This window comes from Astyanax mexicanus, chromosome 2 (assembly GCF_023375975.1).
Source record: "Astyanax mexicanus isolate ESR-SI-001 chromosome 2, AstMex3_surface, whole genome shotgun sequence".
NCBI lineage: Eukaryota > Metazoa > Chordata > Actinopteri > Characiformes > Acestrorhamphidae > Astyanax > Astyanax mexicanus.
In genome coordinates, this window is record NC_064409.1 from 13,341,098 (window position 1) to 13,368,109 (window position 27,012).

Genomic DNA, 27,012 nt, shown 5'->3' on the forward strand with positions numbered 1-27,012 from the left:
TGATCTCTCTCTCTCTCTCTCTCTCTCTCTCTCTCTCTCTCTCTCTCTCTCTCACCGTAACGTCTTGGAACTGCATACGCATGGCTGATCCGGTGGACTGGGGTCTGTTGGAGATTTCCAATATGGTCCTCAATAACACGCCCAGCAAGCTGTCCACTATCAGGTCCACCTCCTCGGACACGGCAGCCTCCTACCATCACACACACACAAACACACACACACACACACAAATAAAATAACAACATTATCAGTTATCATTTACAGTTTAAATCCAGCAGCTTTCACTTTAGTCTGCATTACTATCAACAAATCATCACCATCATATAAGCAAACATCAGGTAGTGTTCATTCTGATACGTTCCCTATGGTTTTCTATACGTTTCTATAAGTTTGCTCTAAGTAAACTGGTCTCAGGCCAGGTGACCCTGTGTTCTGCGGCAGCATGCTGTGCTGAGTGATCTCTGACAGGGTGATAATGACAGAGTGTGAGACAGGCTGTGCTGGACTGCAGAGACACAAGCCTGGCACAGATGATGCCTCTGCTGTAGAGGGGTCCTGCTGAGTGTGTGACATCTATTGAACACCCTCTCTCTCTATCTTTCTCTCTCTCTCTCTCTCTCTCTCTCACACACACATCATTATAGTGCATTACAGTACTGCTTTCCATTGGTCACATTACAAGTATTTACAGAACACTTGCACAATGGTAACATAAAATGGGCAAAGTCTCAAAAGAAATCGCTAAAAACATTGTAGCCAAGTGCCTGCAAGATGGTTGTTAGGTGGTTGCTGTGATGATGCTATGATGTTGCTCAGTGTTTTCTAGGGTGTTTCTAGGACTGGTGGTTGATTGGTGGTTGCTATGCAGTTACTTGGCTGCTAAAGGATTGCCATGAAGACGCAAGGTGGTTGCAGTAGTGTCTCAATGGCTCATGAATCTCTAATTGCTTGTGAGATTTTTGTTAGGTGGTTACTAGTGATGCTATGATGTTGCTCAGTGGTTGCTAGGGTGTTACTAGGATTTTGCTAGGTGGTTGCTATGCAGTAACTTATTATTGGTACTTGGTATTCTCATTCACTTTGTAGTTTATCCTTTTCCCTTGTGTAGAGTATGTCTGTTTCTTCCCATCATTCTTTCTTCTTTTTCTTTCTGAAAAGTGTTCTCTTTTATCTTCTAGAAACATGCCAAAAAAGTGTTCTATTTTATCCTCTAGAAAAGTGATGAAAAGTGCTTTATTTTATCCTCTAGAAAAGTGCTGTTACTACACAGTCACATACCCAAGTGTTTTCACAAGGTGGTTGCAATGGTATACTACCTGGCTGCTATGGACTTGCTGGGAAGTTGCTACATGAAAAACTAGAGTGCTTTTGCTTGGTGGATGCCATGGTAGGATAGGATGCTTCTATGCTATGGCTGCTAAAATATAGCTATGAAGATGCAAGGTGGTTGCTGTGGCGTCTCAATGCCTTATAAATCTCTAAGTGCTTGTGAGATGGTTGTTAGGTGGTTGCTGTGATGATGCTATGATGTTGCTTTGTGGTTGCTAGGGTGTTGCTAGAGTTTTTCTAGGGCATTGATAGGTGGTTGCTACGCAATCACTTGTAATTTGGCAGTCAGTACCAACAAAGGAATTAAGCAGCATCATACTTATTGCGTTTGGCACTTAGATCTATGTATTGTTGCTGTGGCATCTCTAGTTGCTAAAGTGCATTTGCTTGGTGGATGCCATGGTATACCAGGTAGCTGCAAAAAAGATTGCTATGAAGATGCTAGGTGGTTGGTTGCTGCAGTGTCGTAATACCTGATGAATCTCTAAGTGCTTGCAAGATGGTTGTTAGGTAGTTGCTGGGATGATGCTATGATGCTGCTTTGTGGTTGCTAAGGTGTTGCTAGGGTTTTGCTAGGGCACTGCTAGGTGGTTGCCACGTGATCACTTGTAATTTGGTAGTCAGTACCATCGGTACCATAAAAGGAAATAAGCAGCATCTTTTTTTTTTGCGTTTGGCACTTAGATCTATGTATTGTTGCTGTGTCATTTCTAGTTGCTATGATGTTTAAGGTGGTTGTTAGGGTTTTGCAAAGTAGTGGCAGTGGGCACTAGAGTGATTTTGAGTGACACTGGCGAGATGGTTGTTAAGGTGGTTGCTGTGATGATGCTATGATACTCTTACTCTATGGTTGCTATGGTGTTGCTGCTAGGGTTTTACAATGCGATTGCTATGCAGTTACTTGAATTTGTCAGTTAGTCAGTACCTTCTGTACCATAAATTGAAACAAGCAGCATCATATTCATGGCTTTTGGCACTGGCACCGATCTATCGGTTGGCATCTGTGGCATCTCTAGTTACTATGTTGTCTGAGGTGGTTGTTAGGGTTTTGCGGGATGCTTAAGAAGGGCACATGAACTTTCAAACTTCTTTCATTCCTATAGGGGGGAAATCTGTTGCTACCTCTGCTATGTTAAATATGTAAATACACTGGCCAAATTGAATCAGTTCTGCAGCCACGGATGCGTCTGGCTGTCTGAAGGTCAGGGAGGTCGTCCTCATTTAGACCAGCTGCTGTTTCAGCACTCTGCTCTAGACTGTGTCCAACTAAAGCGATCAGAGTCTGGACCGCCGACTGTTCTCTCCACACCAATTGGGCCATTAGAGAGCATGGTCGGATGTCTTATTGCTTTAGTGTCACTGAGTTCAGCCAGTTTCCTCCAGAGCTCATCTCAGAATGAATTAGAGGGGCTGTGTGATTCAGCCCCCTGCACAATGTCTGTGAGGGTCTCGCTCTTTCCTGCTGTCTATTTGAAGGGGCTCTGGGTTTCTAGGAGGTTGCATCACTCTTCCAGTTCAAAGGGGTCTCAATGCCTCATGAATCTCTCTCTCCCTCTCCCTCTCCCTCATAGTGTCTCCTATATGTCATGGCTGTGTGTCAGAGGCTGCTGGATGGTCTCTCACCGTGTCTTCTCTCCTGATGAGCGAGAGCATGCTGGTGAGGATGTGGCCACACATGACCAGGTCCTTCTGCTCCTGCATGTGAGATTGTAACAAGCGCAAAACCACGGGTAGCAGGATGCACCTTGACTCTGCAACACACACACACGCGCATACACACACAGTTAGACTCTCAATCTTCATCATCTGGGCTCTGTATGCCACAACAGTGGAGTTAAAATGAAACAATAAAGTATAAGATGAGGCAATTGAAGTGTAGACTTTCAGGTTTTATTCAAGGGATTAAACATTACATTACATTAAATTACATTTGGCGACTTACAATAGTGAAGTACAAAAGTAATAGAAGTTAAAGGTAAAAACATCTTCAGACAGGGCATAAAGGAGGTTAAAGGGAAATAATAGGATAGAGAAATGAAGGAGGGGAGGAAGGAAATGAGGTTAGAAGTAGTTAGTGTGTTAGAGGTGTTAGGAGAGTAAGTGCTAACACCTCAATAAATGCATGTAAATAATTACATCATTTTTAATCAGGAAATATATATATCATAGCTATTGTAAGTGTAAGAATTTATTTTATAAATTAACTAAAATAAAAAAACAGCAACTAATTTAAAGCATTAGTCTGTGTTTTTTTTGCAGTTGCTACAGGACTCTTATCTGACTGACAGCGGTTTTGACCAATCAAAGCTTTTTAAAATGGCTTCTGCCCCCACGTACCTGCGTGGTTATGAATCTATTCGAAAAGTCAAAGCAAGTCTAACCAATCAGATTTGTGATTTTCACTCCGGGGGCGGGACCATGGCTGTTTAACCCCTTCTCAGCGTTGTGCTGAAGGTTTTACGCGTTGCTTAGTCATTAACGGAGCTCATGCTGGATTAATTTAATAGTTAGCGAACTATCATGGAATTACAGCTGCAAATGAAACAGATATTGTGTCATATCATATTAAATAGCCTTTTTAAAGGTTGTCCTTCAATGTGAAACTAATTGATAATAGGCCGTCTGACTGGTGAGTTTTTGTGTGTACTTAATGTTTTGGCTGCACTGGTGTACTGTAGACATACAAATGAGTGATCTTTGTTGAACGGTTGTACTTGTAGGCAAATTAAGCATTTATTGTTGGGTCTGTTGTATACTTTTGTAGTTTGTAGCTGTATTTGTGGGCTGTTGATATGTATGAAGTTAATATAACTGGTTTACAGGCTAGAAGAGTGTGTGTGTGTCTGTGTGTGTGTGTGTGTTTACCAGGGTTTGTGTACAGTTGGCTCTCCACAGTCTTGGCAATGCACTGCAGTTTCACGGCCTCCAGGGGGCAGTCAGCCTGAGTGGTGGCAGGCAGGCTTCCCAGGGTCTCACGCACAAACGTGGCCACCTCTCTCACCGTGAACAGCTTCAGCAGCTCCCCATAGACCGCAGGAAACGTCCTCAGAAACACCGCCTGACAACAAACACACAAACACACACACACAGAGACTTGTAATGCTGTATTTAATAGAGCCTTTAATCAGAATTCTATGCCATTAGCTTAATAATTCATTAGACTTAATACTTTAATACATAAACCTTTATTAGTCAGTAATGGAAGTCTTTTGACTGCTTTAATGTTTCCATAAATGTCAGTGTTATTTAAATAATAAATGATCTTTAAGCTCATAAGACATATTTTGAGTATAAAGAGCTCTTTGCCTTTATAATGCATTAAACCAGTAAAACCAGCAGCAGCAGCAGCAGCAGCACACCCTGTTACTTCCTGAGCTCAGTAAAGGCATGTGGAGAGTGGGAGTCCAGCAGAGAGAGAGAGAGAGAGAGATAGAGAGAGAGAGGGACAGTGCGGTGCTGAGCACAGAGCAGGGCAGCAGGCCAGGGATTAGTGTGGATTAGGATGGCTCTGACCTGCATTCTCTCACAGCTATTGTTCTGCTCTGGATACCGATTAAGCTCGGGCCTTTTAAACACTGTTACAAAACAACACTCGGCTGAGTCTAGATTAACACCTGCAAACAGCCTCTGATACTGACCCAGCTCTGAGCTCTGGATTTACACTGACTTTTACTCCTTAAATATTATAGTCTCATACAGAGCTCTTAAGTTCCAGGAGTGTGCCATACACAAAACAATAGAAAACAGAAACAGTACAACAGAGAGAGAGAGAGAGAGAGAGAGAGAGGGGGAGAGAGAGAGAGAGAGAGAGAGAACAAATCAAGGGGTTACAGAAACTGTCCAACAAAAAACAACTGCTCTGAACTGAACTGCTCGTATTTTTGCACCAGAAGTGGCATACAGTTATCCAGAAGCAGTGTGTAAGACTGGTGGAGAAGAAATGCCAAGATGTATGAAAACTGTGATTAAAAACCAGGGTTATTTCACCAAATATTGATTTCTGAACTCTTAAAACTTTATGTATATGAACTTGTTTTCTTTGCGTTATTTGAGGTCATTTTCATTGCAAATAAATGCTCTAAATTTTTATTTGAGAAAGAGAGAGACACAGAGAGAGACATAGAGAGAGAGAGAGAGAGAGAGAGAGAGAGAGAGAGAGAAAGAAATCAAGGGGTAAAGAAACTGTAAAACAAAGAGAGAGAGAGAGAGAGCAAGAGAGAGAGAGAGAGAGAGAGAGAGAGAGAGAGAACAAGTTAAGGTGTACAGAAACTGTACAACACAGACAGAGAGACAGAAATCATTAGAAGAATGAAAGTAAAGAGAAATAAAATGAGAAAGAAAGAAATATGAAAAGGAAAAGAAAGAATGAAATTAAATAAGGAATGAAAAGAAAAAAAGTATAAAGAAGGAAGGATGAAAGGATGAAATAAAAGAAGGAAGGAAGGAAGGAAGGAAGGAAGGAAGGAAGGAAGGAAGGAAGGAAGGAAAATAAAAAAGAAAAGTGGGAACGAATGAAAGGAAATTGAAAGTAGGTATAAAAAAACTAACTAAATAAAAAACTAATACAGAATGTGAATAAGAGACATTGGAAAATAGAGAATATAAAATTAAAGAGAGAGTAGAAAAGAGTAAAGAAAGAATGAAAAATACACAAAGAAAGAAACAGTTATGGCTGAGAAATAAATACAAAAGTTGAAAGGGAAAAAAGAAAAATTAAAAAGAAAAAAGAAGAAGGAAAACAAATGAATCAAAGAAAGAATCCTGGCTTGCTTTATTACACTGTCATTCTCGATTCACTTTCTTCTGTTTTTTCTTTCTCTCATTTTTCATTATATTCCTTTTTTATAGTGGTTCTTTCTTGCATTTGTTGTTTTTTTTTTATCTTGTCTTCTCTTCAGCTCATTTTATTCTTTATTGGACTGTTCTCTCTCTCTTTCTCTCTCCCTCTGTTCTTTCAGCGCGTCTCATTAGGTTTCCTCTGATTGTTGATCTGAGTCTGAGTGTTGTAGGAACACAATGTACAGATTATGAGTGGATTTGTGATGTCTGTGGTGGGTGGGGGGGTGTATTGGGGGGCTGTCGCGGCGGTTGTCTCGGAGGAAGCTGGTGGAGTGTAGCCAGGATTATTGCTGGGTGTCTTGAGGCGCTTTTGTCTTAAGTCTAGCGAAAGCCGTCGCACCGAGAGACCCGCCCCCCTCCCTGAAACGCACCATAAAATATGAATGCTCTCGCTTCTCCAGGGCACTGTATGTCTGCAGAAATTCAATTAACAGCGTTTTCCTTTCAAATAAACACTAAATACAGTGAGTGGGCTTCCAGAGGAGAGCGCTTAGCTCAGTGTCTGAGACGTAATTAGCCACACTGCTGAGAAAAAATTAAATAAAAAGAGAGGCTGGAGCTGTGAGGAGCTCAATAAATAACTGATCTCCTACTGGCATCAAACCCCTGAACTAATATTACTGATACAATGCGGAGCAGAAACAAAAGAGAAAATAAACAATTGCAAATCATAATAGGACACAAGGTGAGTAAAACACCAAAGAATGTGAGAACATGTTTTTAAATTAGAAAAGAACATTTTAACATTAAGTGTCTAGTGATCGTTCTCTAAGGGCATTTTTACACCAGTACAATTTGGTCTGATTAAAACAGTTGAAGCTCTGGTTCGTTTGTACCCTTAATATGGTTTAATTGAGCAGGTGTGAAAACAGTAATCAAACCCGGGTGCAGGCGTCTCGTCACGGTTCTAGACGGACTCTGGAGCGGTTCGCTTGTAGTGAGAACGTGATCTGGTCCCAAATTCAACCCAACTATCAAATATACTTTTTTTATTTCAGCTAAACCGCTGATAAGGTGCCGATTAACCTGACAGTTCTGACCAATCAGAGGAGAAAAAGTGCTTTGTGTGGTTTACTGGTGCGCATTGTGATGGGTTTTAAGTTTGTGCCTGTGTGAAACCAAACCAAACAAAGGGAGAAACACTTCAAGTAAACAAACTCAACAACCTTTTTTGAACCAGAGAAACAAACTACAAAAAAAAACAAAAAACAACAACAAAAAAACACCATAAAGGTGCATTTACATCTACCCTGTTACATCCAAACCAAAATAGCAGGTGTGAAAGGTGCCTCTAAAGGATTCAAACTGGATCTACTGAACCATGTTGGGGTCACCTATCTAGCTATCTATCTCTGGGCGTGCTCTCGTTCACTCTTACCTGTGTATGTGTGACAGGGCTGGTTCCCTGGCTCTTCCGGGACAGGAAGAAGCGGATAGACATGAAGAGCTCATGCATGCAGCAGCGGAACTCCTCCTCATTCTGGTTGCCTGTGGCCAGAGCAAATAGCCTCCGCGACTGGACGATGTACTTAAAGATGTACTCTGTTGCCTGGGAAAAAAGGATTTATGAAGTATTAAATGACATGTAAAGCACAGTATTCTCTATTAATTATTTTAAGAATTATTATGTTAAGAATTATAATTGTATTGGCAATAAATGAACCTTGGTTAAAAAGGGATAGCAATTGTAATTACATATTCACTTGACTAAAACATTTAAAAAATCCTAAAAGGCCACAGAAAAATAGAGAATAAAGAATAATCTTTTTTGACTGTACAGTAATAAAATAGGGGCCCACCAAGATGGCTGTTTTTTTTTTTTTAGTTTTCTTGTTGTTAAAAAAACTTTTTACATCTAAAAGAGCCACTAAACCTAAATTATATTTTTTCGATTAATAGCTGAAATATGTTCCTTTAAAGTAATAAAACATACCAGTCATCCCTAAATTTTTATAAACCTCTCCTAACCTTTAAACAACACTTTTATTGTGGTAATTTCTGCCTCTGCAGCGCCCTCTTAGGTTATACAGAGCTATAGGCACGGATTCTTTTATTTTATATAAAAGCAGCTTGGCCAATCAGCTCTTTTTTCTGCCCTGTTTCTAAACCCATACATCACCCAGTACCCCTCCCAAACTACCCCTTCCATTTTTAGCCTTTTTTTATATTTGAGCTGAGTGGAGTTAGCAAAAATCACAGGGTTTAGTTCCCTTTTAAAGCAGCATTCTGCAAGAATTTGTAGTTTTTGCTTTCAGACTCCATCTATAGTCAGAAAATTTAACTGCAACCCGCTTTTTAAGCTCACTCTGAAGGACATGCTTTACACATTTCTGGACAAGCTACAAAACTGAAACAGATACAGTTATCATAGTTACACAGTGCAGGGAGCAGCATGCTGAGCCTGAAGTAGCAACAATATAGATACTACTATTATTCTATCACAGGCCAGTGGAGCATAAAGCAATAATTTTAAAAATAGTTAGAACACTGCATAATGTTGTTTTTAGAGGTGCATATTTTTCTCTCTTCCAGATTCCCTCTCTAGGTAGCTATAAAACATCTGACACATTCTCTCTTTTTTTTCACTACTCATGTTTTGTTTGACTCATACAGAACAACTGTTCAGGCTCCCACCTTGAGCACCTGCTGGATGTGTTCCTGATGTTCTGCTTCAATGATGCGGTCCACATACCATTTCAGCACTTTTATCAGATCCCTAAACAGAAGAGAACATAATGACATGATATACAAAAATCAAACAAATACAGCTGTGAAAACAATGAAGAGACCACTGCAGTTTCTGAATCAGTTTCTCTGATTTCGCTATTTATATGAATAAGTTTGAGTAAAATTAACATGGATGTTTAATTCTATAAACTACAGACAACATTTCTCCCAAATTCCAAATAAAAATATTGTCATTTAGGGCATTTATATGCAGAAAATGAAAAATGGCTGAAATAACAAAAAATAAGATGCAGAGCTTTCAGACCTCAAATAATGCAAAGAAAACAAGTTCATATTCATAAAGTTTTAAGAGTTCATAAATCAATATTTGGTGGAATAACCCTGGTTATCATTCATCTTGGCATGTTCTCCTCCACCAGTCTTACACACTGCTTTTGGATAACTTTATGCCTTTACTCCTGCTGCTAAAATTCAAGCAGTTCAGCTTGTTTTTTTATGGCTTGTGATCATCCATCTTCCTCTTGATTTTATTCCAGAGGTTTTCAGTTTGGTAAAATTAAAGAAACTCATAATTCTAAGTGGTCTCTTTTTTCCAGAGCAGTATGTTTGGTAGGAGTGTAATGATGGGAGGCAGAAGTGTGGTGCAGGAATATACTGGAATAAGGTTTTTTTAGTGCAAACATTTATTTTCTGATTTATTTTCATACATAAGGTGCACTGGATTATTAGGTGCATTTTAAGAGACACTATAAGGAACTTCTAATTTAGCAGCTCTCATCGCTGGGTACATGACTAAGCTAAGTAAAACAACGGTAAGTAAACAAAATTGTAATAAAAAACTAAAGACTTTAATTTAAAGTCACACGAGCACTAGATATTAATCTACACATATTTCTCTCCTGAAAACTAATAAAAGTGCTTCCATTTACCTACAGTAAGCTTAGATTCCTGAATTTCTCCAGCACTAAGCCTTAGCATTAGCAGCTAACCACTAGCCGATAATAATCACCTTTGAACAGCTAAAGAGCTAGTGCTTAGTGCACAGGTAGCGGGTAATGCAAATGCTGCTCCAGCAGTGCTAGCCGGGGTTAGCAGCAGGCTAGAGGATGATAATACTAACTACTTAATGGGGAAATTGCAGTTAGCGACTAATGCTAATGCTACTCCATCTCCGGTGCTGGAGAAAAAAACTGAAACTCCTGTTTATCAGTGGGGTGGTTTTACTGCTCCTTACAACCTGAAATTTAAGGATTTTAAATGCACATTATAGCGTGAAAAATACAGAATCTGGATTATTTCTGAATAAGGCCAAACTAAATAACTATGCAGGTGTAAATATTCTATAAATACGATCTTCTCTACCTTGCTTCCACGTTAATGATGAGTCTTCCCCACCCTGCAAAGTCTGCAAAGTTCTTTATTTATCTTCTCGCCATGTGGATTTCAAATAGAGGAATGCTTTGCATGCTCAGCACTTTTCAAATACCTGGTGGGTTGTTAACCTCTTTTTTTATTGTATCATGCAGTACACAACATTTGCTCTGCTACTTTACTCATCTCTTCAGGTTTCACAGTTATTTTCATATCTTAACACACACTGCACACTGCTCTTGTGAGGACAGTTGGTATCCTTGTGTTTGTGATTGTGTGTGTGTGTGTGTGTGTGCACGTCTTTAAGAAAGTGATCCTGTTGGGAGTTCACAGTGTGAGAGCAGAGGGAACAGAACGACGTATCACACTGAGGCTCAGGCGTGTGGCGCAGCTTTAGGAACGAATTGTTCCTGTAACAGTCCTCCTGCAGGCAGGGGGTGCTGTGCAGGTGATAAATTCACACTTCAGTGAACGGTCAAGCTGTTCCAATGACACAGCCTCTCTGCACGGGCTTCAACCAACTTTTCAACTATTGTTCAGTGAAGGTGTGTGGAGGCTGCTTAGAGAGTGTTCTAGCGCATCTCAAAAAATATGAATATCATTGAAAAGTTACATTGTTTCAATTGTTACAAATATTTTAAGCGCTTAAGGATTAAGGCTTACGGCCAATGAAAACCCCAAAAAATCAGTTTCTCAGAAAATTAAAATGTTACCAACTGGTACTTTTGGCAGTGTGGGCAGTGTGCCAAGTCCTGCTGGAAAATGAAACCTGCAGTAGGGCTGTGAATCTTTGGGAATCCCATAATTTGATTCAGAATTGATTCTTGGGGTCACGATTTGATTCTATCAAATCTGTTTGATTTCTTTTTCTTCATCCTCCATACTTTAGCGGCGCAACAACAAACACCGTAACATGACACTACACACCCCTCTGTAGCCTAATAGGGAGAGGCAGTAAGAGCAAAACTTTCCCTGTCCTGTTGCTGCTGTCTCGCAACACTCACCTACTGTCCCGCGGAGCTTTTTAACTGTCCCGCAGAGCTCAGCTACTGTCACGCGGAACTTTTTAACTGTCTCGCGGAGCTCAGCTACTGTCACACGGAGCTTTTTAACTGTCTCCTGGAGTTCATGTACTGCCCTTGGGGAGTTCAGTTACTGTCCTGCGGAGCTCTAACAGTTAAAGAGCTCCGCAGGACAGTTAAAGAGTTCTGCGGTACAGTTAAAGAGCTCCGCAGGACAGTAGATGAGCTCCGCGGGAAAGTAGCTGAGCTCTGTGGTACAGTTAAAAAGCTCCGCAAGACTGTATGAGCTCCGCGGTACAGTTTAAAAGCTTGACAGTTAAGACTTGATATAACACTGTGTCTATAAAAACTACATTATCCATTTCCAATCTTTTGCTTACCTGTAAGACAAGGCTCCTGCAAAGTGACTCTCTATATAGGTGTCCATGACTGGTTTAAAGTGCTCGAATTTGCTGTCCTGAAGCAAATTTATGATGTGCACCTGTAAGCAAGAACAAGAAACAAGTTACTTTTACATTTAGAGATGCACAATAATATCAGAATTACAATCTGATCTTAATATGCTGATAAATGTTTTTTTTTTTTTGTTTTTTTTAAACAAGAAAGAATTTGAGCTTTGGAAATGGATTTTAAAATATGTCAATTAACAAAGCCTTTGTCGGAAGTAAAGCAAAGTAAAGTGCTGGAACAGACGGTGCTAATGCACTTTCTACTGCTAGACTAAGACTAACTAAGTATTTTCTTTAGAAAAATTACAGATGAAGCCAGAGAGCTGTGAGTATTGTTTCCTACACCTTTAACAGACTCTGAAACTAGAGAGAACTGGTACTTCAGACTAAAAGATTTTCAGACTTAAAATCGAAAATCGACAGTACGCCTTATATATAAATTCTACCAGTTAGGTATGAAGGAGCAGTAAAGCCATTCCGCTGAAGTACAGCGTCATAAGGGTCAGTTTTCAGTAAAGTTTTTCCAGCAGTAAGCATCATTAGAATTAGCAGCTAACTAGCCACTGCAGCGCTTTTTGCTCTTTTGCCGTTCAGAGGCGAGTATATTGGACTGTAGCCTGCGTGCTTGCCCTGTTAAAACAAGCTACGTGGGAAGATCTGTTAGCTTTTACATCCCACTAGTTCCTCAGATAGCAGCTAAATATAACTCTGCTGCTCCCAGCCTTAGTGCTGGAGAAACTTTACTAAAAAAAACACAATAAGGCAAAATATCATAAATCTAAGCTTACTGTTAATTAGGGGTGTGTCATATCATATCCTATGTGATAATATCACCAACAACTTTGAATATCATGAATGATATTTTACGCTTAAATATAGTGCCATATCACCCATCTGTAATTATCACATCAGGGTACTACTTGTTTTGCTGTTTTTTAGCAAAATAAAAATTCACACTGTTCTCATTTGCCCATTATATATCTACTAGAGACAGATTATATCTGTCCAGTATCACTTATTTTACTTTAATCCTGGATATATGGAGATATTTTAGAGTGCTTTATTAGTATCATGGCATTCTACATCATTGAACTCTGTTATATCTCAGTTATTATTGTATGCAATAAAAAAAAAATAATTTTCATTTTGTTGCAGTAGTGTATTCTTAAAATATTTTTTTTTTGTTCAGTGTTTTGTCATATCGCCAAGAGTATCGTTATTGCGAAAATACCATGAAATATTGTGATATTATTTTAGGGCCGAATCACCCACCCCTACTGTTAATAAACATTTTCAGGAGAGAAATCTGTGTAGATAAAAATCCAGTGCTCGTTTGACTTTTTTTTTTACTTCAGTTTTGTTTATCTAGGAGCTTTCCCCAGCTTCCCCATTAGAAGGGAAACATGGTGACACCCTTGCTCACTTTGATGTAGGCATCATAACTAGTGTCGCTTAATGTGCCATATAAGCTGGTGCACTTTATACATATATAAAAAAAAAATAGACCAGAAAATAGATGTTCATTGCATCCATAGATACAGTAAGGAATGGACTGGTTCGAATAACCAGACTTAATTAATTAATAAGGCAATATGAAGAATTTATAGGACTTACAAGACAATCAAACACTTTGAGGCCATGTCTCTGAGCACTCTCGTCTAGTATACCAAACAGCGTGTCCAGTGTGTCCTGTAAGAACTGAGAGAACATGTTCAATTTCAGTTAGAGAACTCAGAAACTTTTAAAAATGAAGACAAAAGAACAGAGACTATAAGAGATTAAGAGAGAGAAGTCATTAGGCTGTGAAGGGTATTGAGCGCACTGAGTCTACCTTGACTATCTCAGAGCCATCGATCTCCTTCAGCTTGCTCAAGCTGTCGCTGATCCTCTCTGGGTGAGCTCTCCACTTGAGCAGGTCCAGCATATCACCTGCAGAGAGCAGAAACCGCCTGCTGTAGCCTACATTATCTCTATATATAGAAGAGCTATTCCTCTTTCATTTCATGGTTGAAACCAGCTGTAACGTTACAAGTCCTGCTACATAAAGCAACTATAGTTATACAAGTGGACTCTTACTATTGCATTTTATGTTGCTGTATTGTAAGATCTTTAAACTACAGTTTTCTAGCTATTAAAGTGTTCATGTACATTAAGTTGCCCTTTATTAGGTAAGTTCCACACACATGTTTTGATCATTATATATGATAGACTAGTGCAAGTCAAAAAATGACTTGAATATCATTAAAAAAGTTACTTTATTTTAATAATTCAGTTCAAAATGTACAAAACTAATTTATTTTATAGATGTATTACAAACAGAGTGATCTATTGTAATTGTTTATTTCTTTTATTGTTGATGATTATGGCTTACAGCCTATGAAAACCCAAAAATCAGTGTCTCAGAAAATTAAAATGTAATATAAGGCCAATTTTTACTTTTGGAAATGTGGGCAGTGTGCCAAATCCTGCTGGAAAATGAAATCCATTTTCCAAACCATCACTGACAATCAATACATTTAGCATTTTATTTGGAAATCAAGGAACCAGAGCAAGAGTTGAGGAGAGACACACAGTCCAAGCTGCTTTCAGCACTTCATGCTTCCCTCTGCTGACAACTTATATGGAGAAGTGGATTTTATTTTCCAGGAGGACTTGGCACACCGATCAATAGGACTTATAATATTCAAAATTTATGAGACACTGATTTTTGGGTTTTCACTGGCTGTAAGCCAAAATCATTAACATTAAAATAAATATACATTTAAAATAGAATTAGGACCTTGTGAATCGGAATCAAACTGATTCTGTAAATCAATAGATATTTATACCCAGCCCTATCACACACACTCATGGACACTTGTAACACATGTAACATATGAAGTGTACCGTTTTGAGTGAGTTTGGTGGAGCAGAGGAAGGAGGTGATCCAGAAGGATTCCTTGGTGGCTTTCACAGCTTGATTGTTGCCTGGTAGGTTGGCTTTGGAGAAGGGCAGTTTGAGGTAGCGAGCACAGTCCTGAAGACTAGCATTCTCCTCACACTGTAAAACAAACCAGAACCATAGCAGATATTAACTTTTCAGTAGAGGGCATCTACATAGATTTTACTTCTGTTCAGAAGGCATTAGGCAGCAATATATTAAACTACATTAACGAACACTGCCAATTTGGTGGCGCTGAGTGGCCCAGTGGTCTAAAGTGCTGCCACTATGATTGGGAGATGGCTGGTTAGAATCCTGTTCATGCAGCTTGCAATCAGCTGCCGGAGCCCTGAGAGAGCAAAATTGGCCTTGCTCTCTCTCTGGAAGGGGAGATAATACTCTCTCCCCACATCACTTCAAAAAGAGTGATGTAGATAGATAGATGATAGATAGAAACTTTATTTATCCCAAAGGAAATTTATGTCAATCAGCACAAGGCGTCTGTGAGCTGATGTATCAGAACCGAGTCGCTGGGCTTTCCTCCGAGCACACTGTGACGCTACTCAGCAGCAGATTAAAAAGAGGCAGTGACTGACTTCCCATGTATTGGAGGAGGCATGCGCTAGTCTTCACCCTCCTTGTTTTGTGGCATCAGCTGAGTAACAGATGAATGGGTGGGACAATTAGGTGGGAAAATGGGGAAAAATTAAAAACTGCCAATTTAATTCTTAAGGATAAAGAGAGATTTACAATGGCAATGTAAAAATCAATGCTTCTCCCCATTTCCTTTGTTTTTCATTTGTGTTTGTTTTACTTAAAAAAAAAAAGATCATTAATTTAGTTTTAGGTTCATGAAAAGCCAATTCCTTTTCTGACTAAACAAAAGGGCTCTGCACCACACAGGCAAACATCCCATTATCTATAATCCATTAGCAAAGCAAAGACACAAAACGTGGTCAGCAGTTTCATAACCTCCACTGTAAATGCTAACAACTCACTTTATTTCAGCCCATTTGTCTCGATAAAATTGCATGTGACATCAGCAAGCAAAACCCGCGCTCACAGCCATGAATCATAGGCCATGCATGGACAAAGGTTAACAGAGCAGCACGGAAGAGAGTGGTTTCTGTGTTGGAACTGGAGGATTGTTTTCCTCAGCAGGAAGAAAGATATGGAATGTGTTCGCGATGTGTTTGCTGAAGAAAGTGAGGTTTTGGAGGTAAATTTTAGTTGTTGATGAGGCAGTACGTGAAAATGTAGTAGTAGTGTGCTGAGAGTGGGTTTTAAAACTGGAATGAAAGCAGGTGAAATGTAAGACAAATAAATTAGGATGACTACAAAACAGATATTTAAAGCCACCCACAGGAAGTTCAGACCAATAAAAGGAATGTATAGCAAAATAAAATGATACGATTTATCCTAATATCGATATTTTGTTCAACCTCTAGTGTGGGCCTTTTCAAACTGTAATACACAGAAAATCTATAGAAATACAATAGAAAAATACTGTATTTTTCACACCAGATTATAAGACGCACCTGACAACCCTACACTGAGGAACCCTGAGTGTTCCAATAAAGTCATATGAAAAAGTTTGGGCACCCCTATTAATCTTAATCATTTTTAGTTCTGAATATTTGTGTGTTTGCAACAGCCATTTCAGTTTGATATATCTAATAACTGATGGACACAGTAATATTTCAGGATTGAAATGAGGTTTATTGTACTAACAGAAAATGTGCAAAATGCATTAAAACCAAAATTTGACCGGTGCAAAAGTATGGTTTAATGAATATTGCACATTTTCTGTTAGTACAATAAACCTCATTTCAATCCTGAAATATTACTGTGTCCATCACTTATTAGATATATCAAACTGAAACGGCTGTTGCAAACACCCAAATATTTAGAACAAAAAATTATTAAGATTAATAGGGGTGCCCAAACTTTTTCATATGACTGTAAGTCAGGGTAATATCAGCTAGCGGTTCATCCCACGTAGCTTGGTTTAACACGGTAAATGCACAGTCTACCGTCCAATATGATTGCCTCTGAACGGTGAAACAGTTAGCGCTGCGTTTAGCGGTTAATGCTAATGCTGCTCCAGCAGTGCTAGCCGGGGTTATCAGCTGGCTACCCGCCAATAATACTCACTTCTGAACGGCCAAAGAGCTAGTGCTTAGCGTAATTAGCAGCCAATGCTAATACTGCTCCAGCCGTGGTGCCAGAGAACTAGAGGACAAGTGAAACTCCTGTATAACGCTGTACTTCAGCAGATTCAGCAGGCTTTACTGCTCTGCCAGCATGCTCATGGCAAGGCAGCATGAAGTTTAGGAGTTGAAGTAAGGGCTGATAGTGGGTCACATTTGATGTGAGTCTGGCAGTTGTTCTTTACCGTATATTGTGTCCAAACCTTCATGCACGGGCCAATAAAAATGCTTCAAAATTACTTGTAATTAAATTTTGTCATATTGAATTTGTTTAAATGTTAAGAAGAACTTTTCCTTCTCCTGTAACGTTGCCATTTTGGAGAAAACAGGTTCTTACCTGACCGCATTGATATAATTTATTAAACGACCATAGACTTCAGTAGTAAGAGGATGTGGTCTAAACTGGGAAAGACAGATGTTCCAGCATTTAGAGGAAGTGACGAGATTAGTTTAATTTCTTCCTTTCGTCGTATACATTCTCTGAAATGACGCACTGGTTTATTTCTGGCTTATTTTGTACGCTGAATGTACTGTTGAATGTTCAGCCTTGCAATAAGAGCTCTTTAATGAGGTGCTTTTAACATAGGCTTGTGCTGTGTGATCAAGCACAGCCACAGGGGAAGCCGGAGGACAAACTGTAAGGTGTGCTGATGTTTGTGTGTGTCCTACAGGCTCTGTAAATTTACCGCCTGTTAAAAAACAAATAAATAAATAAATGTTCTAGTCTTTTACCAACCTCTACACACAAACTGTGATCTAGAGGGATTTTAAACTGGGAAAACCTCTGTGATACTTCTCAAACAAATTACACCCCTAGCCATATGCCATCTTATATCTCATTCATGATTTCTATGAATATCAATAATTATCAGACCCACTCTACTGACTGGATCACCTGTCAGTTACCGAGAGTTTTTACTGATCTAGGAAAATGTGCTTTTAACTACAGAGCACCAGTGCAGCACCAGCGAGCTGAAATTCACTAGAGGAAACTCTAAAACTCACTAAAGCCCACTGGTGTCAGTAAATCATTTTAAGCTTTTAATATCTAACCACCTTCAGACAGCCTGTAACTGTTTTAAGTGAGTTTTTCTTTTACCTTGTTATTTATTTTAATTATTTTGTCGTTTTATTTATCTAATTTTATGTTTTACCATTTAGCCCTGTTATTTATTTTATTCATTTCATCCTTTTAATTGTTTTGTTACTGCCTTTACTTTTGGTCTTTTACATTTTTTTTCTTTTTTTTTTAAATATTTTTTACTTATTATTATTATTATTATTTTACTTTATTTATTTATTTTTTAAGTTCCATCATTCACTTTTTTATAACTGTGGTAAATTTAGTCCTTTATTTATTTTTATTTTGTTTATATTTTATTATTCTACGTATTTATCTCTTTGTTTTATTTATTTTAGCCTGTCAGAATAACCTTTTATTTTTATTTATTTTTTATTTTTTCTTTATTAAATCTTACTTTGTTTGCTTGTTTTAATAACTTAAACTTAAGTTTCAATTCCTTTAATTTTATGTACGCTCAGCTACATTGTAAATGAGGGTTACCCTCAATGTATTTACAGAGTGAAAATAAAGGTTGATTGATTGATTGATTATACTGTTTTTTGAGAAGTTTTTTTCATACTGCACACATTATGAATACTACAATAGCTATTTATAGAAATACCTTGTGCACAATAAGCTCATGGGTGCCATCAGGCAGGGTTCGCCCATCTTCCTGCATCAGAGGAACGAAGGAGAAGCCGAACAGCTTCTTCTCTCCTTTGTCTTTCGCTGGAGAGCAAACGCACAAACACGCACATATACAGTATATACAGTATTGCATTACATCACATTACATCACATCAATAGCTCTGACATAACACAAACCCTGCACTACACAGTTACCCTTTAATGACATGCACACGTGAAACCCAGAGCTCTGAGCCTGTATCAGAATATATCACCACCACATGATTCGTGCATTTGTGCAACATTGAAATAAAGGAGGAGTGTGGCCCTGGGCAGAAAACAGTGTGTGTGTGTGTGTGTGTGTGTGTGTGTGTAGCCCCTGTCTTACTGACCTTACACACTATGACAAGGCCAAGGACAGAAAATACATCTACTAGCCCTGATAAATCAACTCTTCCTTTAATACAATTATAACTGAATTACATCATACACAGTAGTTATCATTTTATTACATAATACAGTTAGTTATATTATATTGCATATACTAAAAGGTTGGCACTAAATGATTATTGATCCATATGTATATATATATATATATAAATGTAGATAGATATAGACCAAGATTCCAGGCCCTCCTCTCTCTCTCAGCTTCTCGATTACCAATGCAGACCTAAATTAAGAGTCTAATAGTGAAACCCTCCCTGGAGAGCTTTGCTGAGGATTCTGCTCCGTCATTCATGTGAAGCTAATTGATGTAATGTAATTTATCCATGCTTCCCTGCAAGCCTTACAGCTACAGTAGAAGACAATGCTCAGCTACACAGAATAGCCACACTGCTGGTACAGATGGGCTTTTGAAGACTCAGAAGACTCACTCTGTGACCGAAATAGCTCCCTACTTCCTCATTAATATTGTATTAGATATATAGGGAGAGACTATTTAGTTTACTAGCAGTGAAAATTAAAACAAGAGAATTCAGACACTATCGCACAAACCTGGTCAAATGAAGTGTGTTTATGTTCTGAACGGAAGTAAACAATGTACAGGGCAGTTAGCGGACTTTAAATATAATGTGCCGCGTCGTCCCGCTTAAATACTGTGTATACACTACAAGCTTGCGAGACTGAGAAGGCGTGGCGTTGACAAAATGAGTGGGAGTGGACGTGCTGGATGTCCAACTCCGCCTTCCCGCAGGCTGCAGTCAGTAGTAGATGGATATGTTTCTTCTTCTGCTGCCATTGTTGAGAAACGCCTGCTCAGCTTCCTGTAATTGGTCCGAAAGTTCGAACCATCCAGAAAAACGCTTTCACACTGCAGGCGAACCGGACCATGGTTCAGAAGATCCGGACCGAGACCACCTCTCTTGGTTGAACCAAAATCTGGTCCTTTGGTCCGGACCGTGGTTCGCGGCCCCTTTCACACCTGGGTTTGGTTTGGACCAAACAGAAAAGTCTGAAAATCCGGACCAAACGAGGCAGGTGTGAAAGCACCCTTAAACTCTGTACTCACACACAAACTTAATTCTGAATACAATTTCTGAAATTTAAAAGCACTGCGCTGTTCATTACTTTGTGATGTTTAGAAACACAATAGCTCACAATTTAACTGGAAATGTTTGGTTAGGTTTTTTTACACTCCTAAAAGAAGCTCTGATGGATAAGTGAAAGCAGCAGGGGTGCTGGAGACAGTGTGGTACTCCGATGCTCGATCACTTTCACATATTTCGGGGATGCCCAGAATTGGCTTCTTTTTATCGATTTTCATGGCTGAACCTTTACATGGGAAAGGTGCTGAAACTAGTAGGCAGCCAGGTCATTCTCAGCACTGCAGTGACACACTGGCATGGTGGTGGTGGTGTGTTACTAGTGTGTGTTGGTATGAGTAGATCAGACACAGCAGTGCTGCTGGAGTTTTTAAACGCCTCAGTAACACTGAGACTGAACTGAGAATAGTCTTTACTTTATTTAATAGAGTGCAGCACAGTAAGTGGAAACAGTGTTTAAACTCCAGCAGAACTGTTGCGTTTGATCCACTCACTGCACCAGCACCACACACACTAATCTTGCATCTAGTACACCACCACGTCAGTGTCAATGCAATGCTCAGAATGACTCACCACCCAAATAACATCTGCTCTTTGGTGGTCCTGTGAATATCAACTACTATTTAGAATGTGCATTAAGTAAATGATGTGGTGTTGATGCTGCAGTTGGTCTGCAGGTCTAGGTTCAGCAACAGTATGTGCTGAAAGAATGAGGTCAGCTGACTACCTGAATATACTGAATATAGACCAGGTTATTCCATCAATAGATTTTTTTCTTCCCTGATGTCACGGGCATATTCCAAGACGTCAATGTCAGGATTCATGGGGCTGGAATTGTGAAAAAGTGATTCAGGGAGCATGAGATCATCATTTTCACACATGGATTAATTGTTCACCACAGAGTCCAGATCTTAACCTCATTGAGAATCTTTGGGATGTGCTGGAGAAGAGCTGCTTTGTGCAGCAGTTGTGCATCATCAATGCTGCTGCAAGATCTTGGTGAAAAACTAATGTAACACTGGATTAAAATAAATCTTGAGACATTACTGAAGCTTATTGAACCAAACTAAATACTGTAAACCAAAGTAATCAAACTGAATCACTGTGAGTGTAGAGATTTGATTGGATCCTCTTACTGGAGCAGTGCCGGAACTCAAAGCGGACGTGTGAGCCGCGGAACATGTCCACCGGGATGGGCAGCTTGATCTGCTCGGCCCAGCGCGGGCTGTTGTTGTGGTACAACACAAACGTGTGATACTCATCTGCACCTGGCTCGCCTGACCCCGCGGTTACATGACCCTGTAGAGTAACAGACAGACACACACACAAACACACCCACCCACATACACACACAGCAAGCGGGTCAGAGTTTGTCAGGCTGCTGATCAGCGTTCGTGTTCAACTTGTCCGCACATGCAGGAAAACCACAAGCTATCAACAGCTCCATCTGCATGTGGTTTCACAAGTTCGAGACCCAGCTAAACAAGCGCATCAGGTCTGCTCAGATTAGCCACACTGAAACCCAGCTAACATGGTTTTACTGTTGACCTGCTGCCTATACTGCTCTTAACATTTTTATGTGACCTCATATTAACTGGGGCAGATTAGGCCTGTGGTAGCTGTTCCTGTAAAGCCCTATTATAGAATTCTCATACTGACTAAACCAGCATTAACTTTTAATACACTTCCTGGCCAACAACAAAAAAAAAGTCGCCACCTGGATTTAACTAAGTAAATGATGTGAGAGTCCAGACCTTAACCTCATTGAGAATCTTTGGGATGTGCTGGAAAAGTGCTGCTTTGTGCAGCGGTCAGACTCTACCATCATCAATGCTGCAAGATCTTGGTGAAAAATGAATGCAAAACTGGATTGAAATAAATATTGTAACATTGCAGAAGCCTAACAATCAAAACTAAAGGTGTTTGTGCCCTATTTTGTTTGGCCAGGCAGTGTAATATAATAGAAAATGTGAGTAAATGGATTACCCTGAGAATCTGTCCGTCCATATCCAACGCGTAAACTGTGACCTCCACGTTTCTAGCTACTGTCTTCCCCCCTTTATCAAACTCTCCTTTCTCAAGGGTGATGTAGAGGTCATTCCTCATCTCGCCTGAGAAAAAGAACACACAGAGACAATGATATAGCATAGATATAGGATGCAGAATTGAAACAAAAACATTTCTAAGTCAACATGGTCTAAAGACTTATAAAGCCCCCTTATATTGAGCTGTGGGGCACTGGAACTGTGTTTTTGAAATGATGGTGTCCCATTCCATAGTTTTGGATGAGTTGGGGTTGAGATTATCCAACATCCTGACTTCAGATTCTCACAGCAAGGCTTTAAAATGTAGTGGAGAGGCTTTCTTGGAAATTAGAGACAGTTACTCCAACAAAAGCAGGATAAACCCTTTTTATTACTCTTGATAGAAACAATAAGTAAGCAGGTGTCCCATTATATTACATTTAAAATCACATTAGTGCGCTTTAGTGTCAGTGCAGGACAAACCGTGACCTGTATCTCTGTGTGTGTGTGTGTGTGTGTGTGTGCGTGTGCATCAGTTACACAGAGAAGTAAGCTGCAGTAGTAATACGCACACAATTGCCCACAAACACACCCCTCACTCTGAATCAAAATACATGAACACATATACAAACCACAGTAACCTGTGCAAGCTCCATCAAGTGCTATAAACCAGCACAGTTTTTGCTTCACTGCAGTGTGTAATAAGGCACACATACATACACACACACACACACACTCTTTCTTACAAACAGGAAGAGGGCCTCAGTTATCACACCCTAACTGTTCTCATCGGCCATCCACACCTTAACACATACACGCACACAATGAAAATGCAGTGCAAGCACTTCTCCTGCACTTACAACCTCACAACAACACTAAATACCCACTTCTGCTAAGCCTCTACTACTCAGCATACCTACCCCCTGCACCCCCCCACACACACATTTTACTTTAGCATTCCAAATTAGCATTCTGTATTTGATTGATTGCCCTTATAAATTGCACAGTCCGCAGTAACAACAGTACCATTACTACTAGATTCCACCTTACCTATAATTTCAGTGTAAATGGACTTGTTGTTCTAATAAAGAACTGCTCAATGAAGAACTTGTGAAGAATCTAATCATGAGAATAGAATTAAGACTGAAGTAATTCTAACATGGATACAGAATAAAATCACAGACAGGTTGAAATTAAATGCAGTTTAAAGTCATATAAAGAAACAAGGTGGAAGAAAAGAAAGAAGCCTGGATTAGAGCTCTAAACACAACTAGAGTCTGACTCCACACCTCAGCTCAAATTTGAAAAAGGCTTAAAGAAAAAAAAATGGAGGGTTAGTTTGGGAGGGGCACTTGTTGATGTGATGTTTGGGTTTAGAAGAAAGGCAGGAGGGAGAGCTGATTGGCTGAGCTGCAGCAGCAGCCGCAGTGTGCCTCACGGACACATCATCCTCGTCTATAGCGCAGTTGAACCTGAGAGGGCGCTGCAGAGTCCAAAATGACCACAATAAAAAGCCTTTTTTAAAGGTTAGGAAATGTTTATATTTTTTTAAGCAGGAGTGGTGTGTTTCATTATTTCAAAGGAACACATTTTATCTATTAACGGAAAAAATATGGTTTAAAGTTTGGTGGCTCTTTAAGAAACGATTATGAAGTGAAAAGTCATATCCGGTCCGCTTTAGACAAACATTTCAAGCTCTAGCAGCAATACCCCATTCAGGACAAGCCACTTCTGTGGGGCTGCTCCTGTGTACAGGCAGTAATTAGAGGCCAGGCAGCTGCATGCATGGGTGGCCCAGACCGTTTCATTCAGCCTGGATTAAAGAGGCAGCAGAATGGTGGAGGCAGTGGAGCACAGGGCAGCCTGGAACAGAACTGTATAAATAGAATTTTTGGAGAAGCAGACTGGTGAGGCAACATGGCATCTGCACAGGAGATGGCAGAGAACACTTCCGCTGCTGAAGCCAAACAGAGCAGGAAGTGTGTGTCTAAAAGTGTGTTCTGTGTGTGTGTGTGTTTGCATATACACTCATTTGGACTGAGTGTACGTTCTTAGTTTGACGTCTCCCACTGACCGAGGCTGGACTTTAAAGGCTGAGCTACTGAGATTTACTGCCATACCAACCGTTGCTGGGAAACAGCCAAATCCTTACAGTAAAGTCTCTGGATATGTTTCTAAGATGAGGGGCAGAGGTTGCTTAATGAGAGGGAATCAAAGAATAGCATGTGAGCGAACACACACACACAGAAAAAGAAAGGATGTGCGGCCTAACAAACACCCCCTGGACCGAAACACTAAAAATACAGCAGTAAGCAGCCTGAGGGCACTTCTTATTTCCATCGCACGCACATTCAGATGGAGCTAGACATGACTGGCATTTACACGCTATGGACAAAAGTGTTGGGACACCTGCACATTTTTTATTTATTCTAAAATCAAGGATACTAAAAGAAGAGTTTATTCTGCTTCTCTCTCTCTCTGTCTAGGGAAGACTTGTTATGAAGATTTTATTAAATTTAGTGAAGTTCAGCATCAACAACAGAATGATGAGTAATCACCATTATCACCATACCATCTCCACAATCATTACACAGAACAGAGTTAATGCTGTTGGATATATATATCCCTCTATCCCACACACTTACACCATGTGTGTGAAATGATACTGAGTGTTATTAGAAATTAAAATGAACTTTTAATGCTTAGAAATATTTAGACTTTTTTAAAATTATTTATACATTTTATAACATGATGTAGCCATGTTTTCCTTCTAATGGGGAAGATGAGGGGAGCGCCTAAGTAAATACAACTGTAACGTTAATTCTTAAAAAAAGAAATCAATAAGTCAAACGAGCCCTGGATGTTAATCGACACAGATTACTCGTTACCGGGTGAGTGAAGTGCTTACATTTATTTACAGTAAGCTTAAAATTCCAGTATTTTTTCAAGGGTGAGTACTAGCCGCAGTTAGCAGCATAGTCAGCCCCAGTGAACAGCGATTCCCAGCTTCGGTTAGCAGCGCTAGCCAGCCGCGGTTAACAGCGGTTCCCAGCTCTGGTTATCAGCGATTCCCAGCCGTGGTTAGCAGCGCTAGTCAGTCGCGGATAATAGGTGATTCCCAGCCGTGGTTAGCAGCGCTAGTCAGCCCCAGTTAACAGCGGTTCCCAGCTCGGGTTAGCAGCGCTAGTGAGCCGTGGTTAATAGCGATTCCCAGCCCCGGTTAACAGCGGTTCCCAGCTCCGGTAAGCGGCGCTAGACAACCCCAGTTAACAGCGATTCCCAGCCGCGGTTAGCAGCGCTAGTCAGCCGCGGTTAACAGCGATTTCTAGCCACGGTTAGCAGCGCTATTCAGCCCCAGTTAACAGCGATTTCTAGCCGCGGTAAGCATCGCTATTCAGCCCCGGTTAACAGCGATTTCTAGCCGCGGTTAGCAGCGCTATTCAGCCGCGGTTAGCAGCGATTCCCAGCCCTGGTTAGTAGGGCTAGTCAGCCGCGGTTAACAGCGGTTCCCAGCTGCGGTGAGCAGCGCTAGACAGCCCTAGTTAACAGCGATTCCCAGCCCTGGTTAGTAGTGCTAGTCAGCCGCGGTTAACAGCGATTCCCAGCCCCAGTTAGCAGCGCTAGTCAGGCGCGGTTAACAGCGATTTCCAGCCGCGGTTGACAGCGGTTCCCAGCTGCGGTTAGCAGCGCTAGTCAGCCCTAGTTAACAGCAATTAAGCAAGTCAGCCGCGGTTCCCAACTCCGGTTAGCAGCGTTAGTCAGCCCCGGTGTTCTGTGTCGAGTTATACTTCCCACGCATGCGCTGACGTACACTTTTTTTTATTATTCTTTCTCGTGTTTTTTTTTTAAATAATAACATTGAGTGACAAGATAGCACAACTCGACCGAACACCGGGGCTGACTAGCACTGCTAACCAGGGCTGGGAATCGCTGTTAACCAGGGCTGACTAACGCTGCTAACCGGAGCTGGGAATCGCTGTTAACCGGTGTTCTGTCGAGTTGTGCTACCTTGTCAAACCGTGCTACCCAAGTGTATAATTTTACTGTAAAAATAGTGTGGCGTGGAAGAGGCACACACACACACACACACACACACACAGACGCCACAATACAAAAGAAGCACCATATTAGAGTATGTTCCTGGTGGAACCCCCAGTAGATATAACGTTAGCTATTATATTTGGATATCATAAATCACTGTATCATGGTAAAGTTATGGCAATGAGAGCTGCTTTTGTATTTTTTAAATAATAATAATAATAATAATAATAATAATAATAATAATAATAATAATAATAATAGTAAATACAATAATACATTATTATTGTATTTATTATTATTAATTTCCATTTACACTTTCGTGCAATGGCAGTGAGTCCAGGTTGTTTAATGCACAAAAAAGATTTATTACAAAAAAAAAACACGAGAAAGAATTAAAAAGTCAGTGCATGCATAGTGCCTTTAGGAAGGATTCCCAGCCCTAGTTAGCAGCGCTAGTCAGCCCTGGTTTTAGACTGTGTATAGCTGGACAGAGCATCCAAGTGAAGCCACCACAGGTCGGGCGCCCCCTGCTATTCAGTTGCAGAAAGCTGTGTAACCCCATCCATCCCCATAGGTTTCAATGACAAAACAGACAAATCTCAATCACGTTTTTTTCCAATATACTGTACTTCTACCTCCATTATTTAAATGCAACAGCTAGTGTAACCTCTGCTTATATTGACAAAAAAATTAAATCCCCACAGATTTTGTTTTTTAAAAACGTTATTCAGCTCTATTCAAAAAGGTGTGGTTATTGTGAAAGGGCTGGGTTACACCTAGCCGGGGTGGGACCATAGACTGTGTATAGCTCTGTGGACGCAGCCCTCAGGGGCAGGTTTATTTAAATGAGTAGGCTGTCTCTCCAAGCTTCGGTTAGCAGCTCCC

General features: G+C 40.1%; 1 protein-coding gene across 4 annotated transcripts in view; it reads right to left on the bottom strand.

Moving 5' to 3' along the window:
• dock4b (dedicator of cytokinesis 4b) overlaps positions 1-27,012 on the bottom strand; it is a 189,702-nt gene that overhangs the window by 60,782 nt on the left and 101,908 nt on the right. For all 4 annotated transcript variants that reach the window (XM_049473406.1, XM_049473407.1, XM_049473405.1 and 1 more), the window contains exons 14-25: positions 22,049-22,173; positions 21,199-21,361; positions 18,514-18,620; positions 14,585-14,738; positions 13,530-13,627; positions 13,313-13,396; positions 11,630-11,730; positions 8,803-8,884; positions 7,547-7,717; positions 4,195-4,387; positions 2,953-3,080; positions 56-190 (exon numbers count right to left, since the gene is read on the bottom strand). In XM_049473406.1, the coding sequence (XP_049329363.1) occupies positions 56-190; positions 2,953-3,080; positions 4,195-4,387; positions 7,547-7,717; positions 8,803-8,884; positions 11,630-11,730; positions 13,313-13,396; positions 13,530-13,627; positions 14,585-14,738; positions 18,514-18,620; positions 21,199-21,361; positions 22,049-22,173 (1,541 nt within the window). The remainder of the gene's footprint in view (positions 1-55; positions 191-2,952; positions 3,081-4,194; positions 4,388-7,546; positions 7,718-8,802; positions 8,885-11,629; positions 11,731-13,312; positions 13,397-13,529; positions 13,628-14,584; positions 14,739-18,513; positions 18,621-21,198; positions 21,362-22,048; positions 22,174-27,012) is intronic.